This window comes from Thamnophis elegans, chromosome 5 (genome assembly GCF_009769535.1).
Source record: "Thamnophis elegans isolate rThaEle1 chromosome 5, rThaEle1.pri, whole genome shotgun sequence".
NCBI lineage: Eukaryota > Metazoa > Chordata > Lepidosauria > Squamata > Colubridae > Thamnophis > Thamnophis elegans.
Genome location: NC_045545.1, coordinates 51856046 through 51869364, shown reverse-complemented (window position 1 = coordinate 51869364; position 13319 = coordinate 51856046). Strand labels below are relative to the sequence as shown.

Here is a 13319-nt window from a genome sequence, read left to right as displayed (position 1 = left end):
AATCTAATAATTGTTTTATTGGTTCCATAAACCTGACTCAACTAGTAAGTATGAAAAGTAAGTATGTTTAACTCATAAGTGATCTCAGTCCCTTTTATACACATTAGTAGCTGCTAATTAACAAGGAGCTGTGGTGGTACAGTGATTAGAATGCAGTATTGGAGGCTAACTCTGCTCACTGCCAGGAGTTCAATCCTGACCAATTCAAGGTTGACTCAGCCTTCCATTCTTCTGAGGTTGTAAAATGAGGAGCCAATATGCTAACTCTGTATACTGCTTAGAAAGTGTTGTAAAATACTATGAAGCATTATATGAGGCTAAGTGCTATTGCTATTATGCCTTTGTTTTCCTGAGTTAATATTTCTGTTGTTTTTTTTTTCTTTTTCTTACTGTATTCTTTATAGGTTAAACCAAAGTTTGCGGCACAATGCATTGGGCTTCTGTTTTGATCCTAGTTGGCATCTGTGGAATATCCTTGAGCCAATATGATGATCAGTACGAGGACATATTCTGGTTACAGCAATATTTACGCAGCCGATCTTCCTACAGCTACTCACCATATTATGAAGATGAGAGTCCCCCATATTCTTTTTATTCTTCTGAGCCAGTTGGATCCTATGTCGGAGAGCCTGTGCCTGAACCACCTGTTTCTAGGGAGTGCCCCCAAGAATGTGAATGCCCCCCTCATTTCTCTTCTGCCTTGTATTGTGATACTCACAATCTTAAGTATCTTCCATTTGTGCCTTCTCGGATGAAATATGCCTACTTCCAGAATAACCAAATTGTGGCAATCCAAGAGGGAGCTTTTGACAATGCAACCAACCTCGAGTGGTTAGCACTGCATGGCAATCAAATAACCAGTGAGAAATTAGGCAAGAGGGTCTTTGCCAAGCTCAAGAATCTAGAAAGGCTGTACCTTGACCATAACAACCTGACCAAAATGCCTCACCCCTTGCCGCAATCACTGAGAGAACTTCACCTGGCTTATAATCAGATCTCCAAGATCCCATCCAATGCCCTAGAAGGCTTAGACAACCTCACTGCCTTGTATCTCAGCCACAACCATATCCAAGAAATGGGATCAAATCTCAAGTGGTTAAACTCTCTGATCCTTGCAGATTTGAGCTACAACCAGCTCATAAAAGTCCCTGGTGGGCTTCCAAGCACCTTAGAACAACTCTATTTGGAGCACAATCACATAAATGCAGTCCCTGATGATTACTTCAAGGTCTCCCCTAAATTGCTATATGTACGAATGTCTCACAACATCCTGACAAATGAAGGTCTCTCCCCAAATGCTTTCAATACAAGCAGCATTCTGGAACTTGACCTCTCTTATAACCAGCTTCAGAAGATCCCGCGAGTCAGTACAAGCCTTGAAAATCTTTATCTTCAAGGGAACAAAATAAATGGTGAGCTTTCATGTTCTGAACAGTGAGCTATTATGGGCTGGCATTGAAGCAGGATAGACTGGGTGGATAAGCTGTTTTGAAATGACAACAACTGTAGGTAAAAGGATGTCAGCTGCTTTCTTGGATGCAATTCAAAAAATCACTGTACAATTATCCCATCTCTGCCTCCTTAATGGCCTTTCCTTGATAAAATCAAAGATGGAAGAAGTACTAGGAAAACTTCTAGGGAGATTTACAAATGAAAGAGAGACTGGGGGGTTACAAGACAGAGGTGCAGTTTAATTTTGACATGAGATAAGACTTGCTATCTGAGCAATTGAAATATGTCTCAGTTGTTCCTTGTTAAGGAAATGAATAGAGAAGGAAGGTTACTCCCAAACTTACAGCTGGGAGAAAATGGTGTCTGAAGCCTGATTCTCACAAAACAGCCTGAAGAGCAGACTGAAAGAGAGAGAGAGAGATTGGCTGCTGGTTATGAACACAGAGGGGGCATCCAGCAAAGCTCCTGGAAGTCCTTGAAAGCTGATCGTTAATTTGACTTTCTCCTCTATCGGAAGTTTTTCTTTCCCATATGATAAAGAGGAAGAAAAGGGGGCAGTTCTCTCATACTTAGTCAGAAAGTACATAAAACAACCAGGAATCGTTTGGGGGCTGGGTGTATGTGTATTTTAGAATGGAATAGAATTCTTTATTGCCAAGTGTGATTGGACACACAAGGAATTTGTCTTTGGTGCATATGCTCTCAGTGTACATAAAAGAAAAAATACATTCATCAAGAATCAAAAGGTACAACACTTAATGATAATCATATTAGAAAACAAAATAAATTGTAAGATATGATCAACAAAGTTACAATCATACAGTCATAAGTGGGAGGAGATAGATGATAGGAACGATGAGAAGATTAGTAGTAGTGCAGATTAGTAAATAGTTTGACAGTGTTTAGGGAGTTATTTGTTTAGCAGAGTGATGGCATTCTTGTCACACAACTGCTCTTTCTCTCTTTTTCCTTGGGGAGGGGGAAACATTTTCTCTTTGATTAGTTCCTGTTTTGGTCAAAGCACAAAATGACAGTACAGGAAATTGAAACCAGAAAGCAACGGGTCAGTTCCTCTCTTGGTTTTTCACTTTAGAGAATATTCTATGTTCTCCAAAGTCCACAACAGATAGTTCTCAACTTACAACCATTCATTTAGTGATTATTCACTGCACAGATGATGTTGCCTAATTTAGTAATGCAATGTCTGCAAGAAAACAATGAAGTTCAGAGTTTCATGTGTTTGGTTATTGGCGTGTATTCAGGAAGGTTGCAGTGTCCTTGGGTCATGTGATCACTATTTGCAACATGCCCAGCCAACTTTTGACAAGTGAAATTAATGATGAAAAATTCACATAATGACTGTGTGATTCATTTAACAACTGTGGCAAAAAAGGTTGTAAAATCAGATGCAGTCATATGATGGCTCACTTAACAACTGCATCACTTAGCCATGGAGGTTCCAGTCCCAATTATAGTCATAAGTCAAGAACTACCTCAACATATGGCCATCATGGAGCTTGGTCATTATGGCCATATGTCACAACAGACATGAGACCAACCTGAATTTATGACTTTTTGTGGCAGTCATTAAGTGAACATAGCAATAGCAATAGCTCTTAGACTTATATACCATTTCAGTGCTTTACAGCCCTCTCTAACCAGTTTATAGAGTCAGCACATTGCCTCCAACAATCTGGGTCTTCATTTTACTGAGCTTGGAAGGATGAAAGGCTAAGTTAATCTTGAGTCAATCGGGATTGAAGTCCTGGTAGTTAGCAGTGAGTTAGCCTGCAATACTGCATTCTAACCACTGCGCACCCGCGGCTCTCTTGCTTTGCTTAACAAACACCAAAGCAAATGCCGAAGTCATTAAGCAAGCTAACACCATCGTAAAACACAGTCACACGACAGCAAGATACAGCAAATGACCATAAATGCAGCCACAGTGCTGAGTGCCCAAAGTTCAGTCACATGACTGCAAAGGTAGCCTGACCATTCAAATCCAAGTCATACAATTACTTTTGGGGGGAGTCAGTCATAACTTCAAAGGGTTGCTAAGCAACTGGTTGTAAGTCAAGGAGTACCTGTATATTTAAACAGGTCCTTCATGAGAAGGAGGATGGCTAAGGACAAAGCAATCAAAGAATGGCAGACTTGCTGTGGGCAAGAGGAGCTGTTCTCCATCAGCCAATACCGCTGACACAGGAAAAGGCCATTCCTTTAATCACTGTCATCAGAAATTGAAGCACAGCTAGAAAATGGGATGTGGGGGCAGAGTTTCAAAATAATACAAACTTTGTAGTTCCGGATAATACTCTAAGGTGTTTGAAGGCAATGCTCATTTTCTTTAGCCATTTGAAAGCCTCTACATTTAGAGAAGGATGTCCAGGGGTCCCTTAGTGCAAGTGTCTCCAACCCCCAGTCCAAGGACCGGCACTGGTCTGCGACATGCCAGAAACCAGTCCATAGAAACAAGCAAAGCCCCATCTGCGGGATACAGGCAGCACATGAAACCATGCCCCCTCCGGTCTATTGAAAAATCAATGGAACTGATCCCTGGTGGCCAAAAGGTTGTGGACCGCCCAGGGTGGGCTTCAAAAATTGCAGCACCAGGTTCACTGGCCTGTTGCTGGGTGGGCATGGTCATGGTGGGCATGGCCTAGTTGGCCACCTGCACCACACAGGGGGGGGGGCACTTTTTGCCCTCCCCAATGTCCAGAGGCTTTCCTTGAGCCTCTGGGAGGGCAAAAACTGATTCCCCCCGGGCTCTAGAGGCCCTCCAGAGGCTGGAAACAGGGCCATTTCCAGACTTCCAGAACCTCAGTTAGGCCCATTTTTCCCCCTCCCTGAGCTTCCGCAGGGGCCCTACATTTACCTGGCATGACGAACGGGCCGCGTGGAGACTCCTGAGAGGGGCAGGGAGGGGCAGAAGGAGCAAGGTGGGTGTGGCCAGCCAGGGTTGGCATTTGTGCAATCCTAGCTAGAGGATCGTGCAAACCCCCAGCAGCCCACCCCAGGGGCCACTGTGTATGTGTAGAAGGCAAGAAATCCAGCGTTTTTTTGCTATCTCAACCCTCATTTGTGGCTTAATTTTCTCTCAATATTATCCACCTAGATACATTGTCTAAGATCAAAAGTTGACAGTTTTGCCTTAAGGGGAACTATAGTTTGACTTTTTAGCATTTAGCATTTTATGACATAATTCCAGTCATTATGGATACTAGTCAGTAACATACTCATATTTCAAAAAGAAATTAGTGTAGGTAAAGAATGTTTTTTTTTAAAAAAAAACATTGCTTAGTAGCTAAAAAGGACTGCATTCTTTTACAATAGGTGAATTAAGTAACTCAGAAATGACAGCGTAAGTAGAAGCAAGCACGTAAGAAAGGGAACTAAAAGATATTTCCTAATCTTCAAATGATTAATGTACAATGTAAAGTCCATTCATTTTTTTTCACTAATCAATGGTGGCAATATCATATTAATAACACATCAGTTATCTTTCTGACATAATTTTCAGTGTTTGTATATGTTGGTTTAACATGAACCTCCAAGAATGCAAATAAGATTTACACCAGATTATGAATGTGTTAAGATGTTACTTTAAGCATGGGATTTATATCTACTTGCCTGGGAATAATCCTTACTAAATTCAAATGGGCTTTAAATATGCATGTAGAAAGCTCTGGTAACTATTTTTTTAAATATTTTGACTGCATTGAAATTCTGATTGGAATTATGTTTTATAGGCTTGATAAAAAAGGATTTTTTTCTAGAATGTTTGGCTCTATATAAATATACCTACGACTGGTGAAAAACAATAATTTTGAGTTGGAGAAAATATTTGGTTACGTTGCATTCCAAGCTTAATAGCAAATTCACCATAGGCTTTAGGTCTCTTGCAACTCTTGAAGAACAGACAGCAGTCTGGCTTGTTTTAATTATTTCTTTATCTCCAACTGAGACTGATGTAAGGTTATTTGCTACTTTGCCTTATAAAGGCATGCCACGTATAGCTTCATTTACTTGACCTCTGGCCCCTGAGAGTTCAACCTCTTTTTTCCACTGCCCAGATCATCTAGACACAGGGAACCATTGCTATTCCCCTGTTGCTAATTTTAACTTCTCTCCCAATGTTTCCAGTATAACCAAAATAGCTACTTCACCCACACCCCTGCAAAGTAGCTCTATTACTTTGCATTGGATCGCTTGTGGGGGGATGTAAGAGAGAGGGGGGGAGTTAAAGTCTTCCCTGCTACAAGACCATCTCTGCTCAGTTTGTGTGTATAGGTTTGAAAGCTTGGGGGGAGGAGAGAGAAGAGAAATCAAGGGAGAGAAAATAAATAGTATATTAACAGATTTAGTGTAAGAATGGACGTGTATAATAATGTGTATATCTGTGAATGTGAGATCCGAGTACACAAGACCATATGTTTTACACGTAGTGAGAGAGTTAATCCTGGCTCTGTCCACTGGAATGCAGCCCAATCACCCCACATCATTACCCACTTGTGGTATAGTGTTAGGCAGATAAGCCAAAATAAGCCATAAGTTCACACAGAAGGTGAGAAAATCTAAAGCTTGAGTTTGCCAAATCCTGTTTTATCTAAACAAAGGCGATTGTGACATATTCTTAGTGTAATCAGTTGATAATGCAAGACTTCAAACTAATTATGGACTGTAGAAATCAGTTTAAATAGCAAATGTAGTTTGTAACAAACTGTATTCAGAAGCATTTCTATCCATCAGGAAGGACAAAAGCCTGAAGCCAATGTAAGAATATTCTCATAACATGCAATCATATTTTACAATTACCGATATCCTAGCACAAATCATAGCACAACCACACTGCAATTTTTGCTGGTTTTAGAAAACCACCTTTTAAAAACTCCATGAGATAGTCATTAGCTAAATCATAAGTTGATGACATAATTCCAATTCTTCTTCTAAGGACTATGACTTCTAACCAGTGGAACTTCTATCCACAATTTGTGAGATCCTTCACAGGTAAATTGAAAATGGGGGAACATTTTACATCAGAGATCTCTCTGAACCAGTTCCTGTCAAAGATCCAAAATGTAGCACAAGATGTTGACAAAATCTTAGATGTATCATTAGAATTTACCAAGATCTCTCACTAGATTTCTCCCCCCCCCTTTTTTTTTTAAAAATGGGTGGGCTTGGGAGCAGATTAGATATTCTGATGCCAACCTCTGGCTAAGCTTTCATTTCCAGAGTGGCATCAGCTCTAAATTAAAGTCCTTTCCCCCAAATCACTCTAGAGTTATTCCCACATATTTACTGATTATGAATTTCAGACAAATTAACTGTGCCCTCCTAATTTTGCTTGGTTCTCACTTGTTGCATTTATCTGTGTATGTATGTGTAATTTTCATTAAAGATTTTTTTAAAGAAAAGTTGGAAAACTAATACAACCAAGAAAAAAATAAGAAAAAAAATCAGAAAAAGTTAAAAGTGCAGGAAAGGGAAAAACTAAAAGAAAAATAGAAAAGAAAGAAAAAGGATACAAAAAGTAGCTTCAATTCATCTTGAAAGCAGTAATAAGTACAATTATAAATTTGCCTCAGTCTATGGTTACAATATGGTTACAATTCTTTCTCTAATGTAGCTTGTCTAATCTTCAATACTGATGTCTTTATGTCTATTTATGTCTTTTCTATGAGTAAAGAAGTTGATTTAGCCATCTTAGCAAGTTCTACCCTTTTTCCAACTATCCCTCCACTATCAGTAGCACTGAATCTTTCCATCTTACAATAATATTGCTGCAGTTGTCCTGTAGAAAAGTTCATGACTCCCCTCCCCCCAACTGTTTTTCATCAATCCCAAAAGAAAAACTAAAAACTTCTGGTCTTAGTTGTATATTAATCTTTAAAATCCTATGAATCAGTGTGCCTATTTCATTTATCAAGTTTACTCCTGCCAGGATCTAAAAAAAAAGGTATCATCAAGTCATGGAGAAAGTTTACAAAAGTTACACAAACTTTTCTTTAAATCTCTGACTCTGTGTGTGACAGACAATTAAATTGTTTCTCCCTCTTTATGGATTCCCTCATTTTTCAAGGAGTTCTGTTGTTAACCTTTGACATATTTTTAACATTTTTTAATATGGTAGTTGCTTTTTTTCCTTCCCCAAAGTAAAAGAGGAAAACAGCAGAACAAGAAGACACAGGAGCAAAATTAGTGTTGCACATAGACCTGATAGTTGCTGGCTTTTATCTCTCACACAGACTCTTTTTATTGTTGTTCTTTTGGCCTCTCAAATAAAAGTAGACTATTTTCTTTCACCCATTTTCATTTCAACTCATCTGCAGAGGTCAAACTGTAATCTCAGCTAAGGCCCTGAATTGAAAATGTGAAGGCTAGAGACAAAAAAAAAAGTTATTTCAGAAGGATGAAGGCATTTTGAAAACAGCATACACAGTGTTTGTCCTGCTACAAATGCTAGTGTAGGATACTCTTTTAGATTTGGGCAAACAGGCTTTGCAGGCAATTTGTTTCTAAAAATCAGCCAGAACCGTTTGGCCCAAGGCCTGTAATACTGCAAAAACACAGCAGTGTGTAGTAAGTCAGGTTCCAAAAGCTCTCAGCTCTCTTAAAAAAAAAAAAAAAGAATGCCGGCTGCTTCCCATTTCAGGCCTTTTCCCAACTCCTGTATATCAATGGGTGCAGCAGAGGCTTAACAGGTGGCATGAGTTACTACTCTACTTTCTCTGGTAATCCTGTAGCAACATGCAGAGTTCTGCACATACACTGATGAGTTCTAAAATAACAGCAATTTGATAAAATAGAGTGGAGGACCTGTTCCAGTGGTGTTTTTACACATCCCATTATAGTTTACTATGGAAGCAAAAAAAAATTGCTCTACTTTATTATGTCATTATATAGCAAATTGAAGTTATGTTAGACCCCCTAATGTTCCTGCTCCTGATGATTGCTGCTTCTCCTTACATTTTACCTTTTAAATGCCTTCATAGTTCTAAACGTTGCTGCTTTAAAATGCAGCTAATGGTTTTTCTTTTAGAAGCTGTTCAGCCATCATGTAGCCCATTCAGTTTGACTACCTAGTGACATTTAAAGAGCAAGTAAAGTTTACAGGCCATGGCATGGGTTTATCTTCACTCAAACCATCATGAGGCCAAGTCTGGTTTGAATATTTGTAGAAAGTGAAAGGCTAAAGATCTGTAAAGCATATGGGTAATCCTCGACTTACAACAGTTCATTTGGTGACTGTTCAGAGCAGAGGTGGGTTCCTACCAGTGTGGATCAGTGCGGCCAAGAAGGTAGTAACTCGGCCTGCCACGCCCCCAAACCGCGGTGCCATCTTGTGTTTTTTTAGTACTATGCATGCGCGCATAGCAAACATCTAGTGCACGCAGCTCATCCCTGAGCAAACTGGCAGTAGCAACAGCCAGAACCCACCCCTGGTTCAGAGTTACAACAGCACTGGAAAAAGTGACTTATGATTATTTCTCACAGTTAGACCTTTGCAGCATCTCCATGGTCAGGTGACCAAAATTCAGGTCTATGACAACTGACTCCTATTTATGATGGCTGCTGATCATGTGATCACCTTTTGGGACCTTCTGACCAGCAAAGTCAATAGGGGAGCCAGATTCACTGAACGACTGGGTTACTAAGTTAACAACTGCAGTGATTCACTGAACAATTGCGGCAAGAAATGTCATAAAATGGGGCAAACTTAACAAATGTCTCACTTATCAACACTTATTTGCTCAGTTGTGGTCATAAACAGAGGACTTTGTATTTCATTCTTTCTTATCATTACCATCAACAACATTTTTTTTTTACATAAGTCAAATTTGAATGTAAGAGTGTAGCAGAATTAACCTACAGACTGATTGATTTGGGATTGGAGACTACAGAATAACAGAATAGTAGAGTTGGGAGGGACCTTGGAGGTAATCTAGACCAAGCCCCTGCTCAAACAGAAAGCCCTATATAATTTCAGACAAACGGCTTTCCAATCGCCTCTTTAAGACCTCCAGTGATGGAACACCCACAATTTCTGAAGGCAAACCATTCCACTAATTAATTGTTCTGTCAGGAAATCTCTTAGTTTTAGTTTGGATCTCTCTTTGATAAATTATCATCTATTGCTTCTTCAGGTTCTTTGCAGAATAGATTGGCTCTCTCTTTCTTTGCGGCAGCCCAGGGGAGAGTTCCTGCCAGTTCTAACCTCTTCTATAGAAGAGGTTCCACAAATTTACAGTGCCGTTTAGAAGCGGTTCCAGCTCCCTCCCCCTGCCCGTCCGCACATCATCAAGATGAAGAGTGAGAGGAGGAATTCTGGGAGTTGAAGTCCACAGGTCTTACAGCTGTCACATTTGAACACCCCTGGGGTTTTTTTCTAAAGGGTTAGGGGTGCAAGGATCTTGTAACTTGACAGCTTTAAGACTTGTGTGCTTCAATGCCAGAGTTCCTGAGCCAACATTTTGGTTGCTAAGCAAGAGCGTTGTTAAGTGAGTTTCACTACATTTTACAAGTTGGCCACACCCACCCAGTCACATGGCTGGCAAGCCACTCCCACAAAGCAGGCCACACCTACAGAAGAGGTTCTAAAAAAAATTGAAACCCACCACTGCGGCAGCCCCTTAGATATTGGAAGTCTGTTACCATGTCATCCTTAGTCCTTTTCTTCATCAGACTAGACCAGTGTTGGAGAACCTTTTCGGCACCAAGTGCCAAAACAAGAGTGTGTGTGTGCATGCACGGGGGGGGGGGAGCTGAAAACCGGAAGAGCAGCTCCCTGGTGTGCATGCTCGGGAACATTGGAAACTGGAAGAGCAGTTCCATGACGTGCATGTGCACCAGGGAGCTCCATAATCTCCATAGTCACATCATCCAAATTCAAACACTTGGCAACTGACTCATATTTATGACGGTTGTAGTGTTCCTGTGTCATGTGGTTACCTTTTGTGACCTTCTGACAAGCAAAGTCAATGGGGAAACCAGTTTCACTTAACAACAATGTTACTAATTTAACAACTGTAGTTTTTCACTTAACAACTATGGTAAGAAAGGTCATAAAATGGGACAAAGCTCACCTCACACCTATCTTGTTTAGCAAAAGAAATTTGGGGCTCAGTTTTGGTCATAAGTTGAGGACTACTACCTGTATCTAGTTCCTGCAATCCTGTGAATTCTAGTCCCATCTTAGGTGTGAATACAGGGGGAGGAGGGGTGACCTTGGGCCAGTCTCTCTCTCAGCCTTTAGAAAGAAGCAGTGGGAAATCACTTCTGAAATCTTAGCAAGGTAACTGCAAGGACTTGTCTACCCAATTACCAGGATTCAAGATTGATGAAGACTAGAATCTATTTCAAATAACTAGGCCTTGGATTCCCTCTGGCTGCTTAAAGGGAGCAATACAACTTATTCCCTCCAACATATATCTGTCTATCAATCTGCCTTGGAAGCCTTCAGAATTTCACTGTAAGAACAATCACTTCTGAGCTTCTGAGTTACTTTTATTCTTCAAGGCCTCTGAGATCTTTGGGCAACACAATACATATATCTCCCAATTACCTATGATGATTTTAACTCAATAGTCATCAAGATTAATAATACTGCCTAGGTCCATGATGGCAAACCTATGGCACATGTGGAGCCATATCTGCCGGCATGTAAGCGGTCACTCCAGCACCCATGTGCATGCTGGCCAGCTGATTTTCGGCCTTCCGGAGGGCTGGGGGAAGCAGCTTTTACCCTCTCCAGACTTCAGGAAAGCCTCCGGAGCCTGAGGAGAGCAAAAAACAGGCCCAGCGTGCCAACCAGAAGTTCAGAAAGGATCTGTTTCCGGCTTCCGGAGAGCCTCCAGAGGGCTGAGGGAGGAAGTTTTTGCCCTCCCCAGGCTTCAGGAAAGTCTCCGGAGGCTCGGGAGGGCAAAAAATGGGCCCAATTTGCACAGGTGGGAGGGACACATTGTATTGTGGGTGTGGGGCACATGCTCACTATCATGCACGCATGCACAATTTTGGCACACGTTTACAAAAAGGTTCCCCATCCCTGGCAAAGTTATTGATAGATTAAATCCACAAAGAGATTCTTGCCCAAATAATTTAAAAACTAAAATCCAATCCAAAAGAAAATAGAAGGGATAGTAAATAAGAAAATAATAAACTATTTAAAACTCTGAGGTTTTTTTTTCATGGAAGTAGTCTAATAAAACACTGCTCCCATAATATATCATTTGAAGTTTCTCAATAAATTATTTATTTCTCCCCAGAACCCAAGCTAATCTCTACATACAAAATGGCTTTTCAGTGACAGCTCCAAAGGCTGAATGATGCCTATTTCAATTTTCAGGTCTTAAAGTAAAGCTTGCTGGTTTTTTTTCCCCCCCTTGGTTTATTTAAAAACAGTTTTAAACTGCTTCTCACCCATTGTGGTGATATTTTCTTTCAACTTTGGTTTTCAATGGATTCCTTGTCATTTTAATATTCTTTTCTTAATTATTTTTCATTAGCCTTTTAGAGTGCTTCTTAGAACACAACCTATTACTGGTTTGACAAGTGATAAAAGAAGATCTTGGAATAATATCAGTGTTTTTAAATCTTGGCAACTTTAAGATATCTGGACTTCAACTCCCCATATTCCCCAGCTAGTCTATACTGTGGCCATGAAAACACAGCTAAATCCAGGTAGTCACAAGGAGTCAATCTGACTCAAAAAAGATTTTGACTTTTATATAATATGAAATTGGATTTAATGACCTACTGGTCTTTTTAAACTCTATGTTTAGTGGTGGGTTTCAAAAAAATTTAGAACCTCTTCTGTAGGTGTGGCCTGCTTTGTGGGAGTGACTTGCCAGCCATGTGACTGGGTGGGAGTGGCTTGCCAGCCATGTGACCAAGTGGGAGTGGCTTGGCAATCATGTGGCTGGGTGGCATGGCCAACTTGTAAAATGTGGTGAAGCTCACTTAACAACGCTCTTGCTTAGCAACCAAAATGTTGGCTCAGAAACTGGCATTGAAGTGTGCAAGTCTTAAAGCTGTCAAGTTACAAGACCCCTGCACCCCTAACCCTTTAGGAAAAAAACCCAGGGGTGTTCAAACTTGACAGCTGTAAGACCTGTGGACTTCAACTCCCAGAATTCCTCCTCCAGTCATGCTGATTCAGGAATTCTGGCATTGAAGTGTGCAAGTCTTAAAGCTGTCAAGTTACAAGACCCCTGCACCCCTAACCCTTTAGAAAAAAGACCCCAGGGGTGTTCAAACTTGACAGCTTTAAGACTTGTGGACTTCAATTTTGGGGCTTAATCCAACAGTTCTGGAAGGCATTAGGAGAGGAATGCTGATTTATGTATTCAGAGTAACTGAAGCTCCCTTTGAACTAGCTAATCCTTGAAGTTGCATAAGGGATTCGAGCTAATGAGATTTGTCTCTGTTGATAAGAATGTGACACATAATTCTTTAGCTACATAAAGGAAAACTGTAAATGAGACATAATTCTTTCTTTTTTTGTCCCCAGAATTCACCATCAAGAGTTTTTGCAGCTTTGTAGACATCATGAATTTTTCAAAGCTACAAGTCTTGAGACTGGATGGGAATGAGATCCGTCGCAATCATATGCCCTCAGATGCCCCACTATGCCTGCGGTGGGCCAATGTCATAGACATTTAGCTACTACACTTGCTTCTTTCCTTAAACCGTCTCCATCATAGGAACAAGGCCAAATACTTCCTGCAATCCTACAGCACATTGAGGAATCTTCCTCATTTTTTTTACTGCTTCATTTGACTGAGCTTCTGCAGTGGTATCATGTAGGAAGAATTGGTAACCTGGATGCAGAGGTGTTGTTTATAATAGTCAATTCAGTAACAACATAT

The 13319-nt window shown here is 40.5% G+C and overlaps 1 protein-coding gene across 1 annotated transcript; it reads left to right on the top strand.

Annotated features, from left to right (window-relative positions):
• The first annotated feature begins 427 nt into the window (after nucleotides 1–427).
• Nucleotides 428–13113, top strand: FMOD (fibromodulin). Its single transcript, XM_032217297.1, has 2 exons — nucleotides 428–1412; nucleotides 12962–13113. Exons 1-2 carry the CDS (start codon nucleotides 428–430, stop codon nucleotides 13111–13113), a joined length of 1137 nt encoding a protein of 378 aa, XP_032073188.1.
• Nucleotides 13114–13319: the final 206 nt, after the last annotated feature.

Bases quoted from the DNA above. Each gene is read 5' to 3' on its own strand.
- FMOD (XM_032217297.1), top strand. From the start codon at position 428: ATGCATTGGGCTTCTGTTTTGATCCTAGTTGGCATCTGTGGAATATCC. The intron at 1,413-12,961 runs GTGAGCTTTCAT...TTTTGTCCCCAG, and splicing joins TCAAGGGAACAAAATAAATG to AATTCACCATCAAGAGTTTT.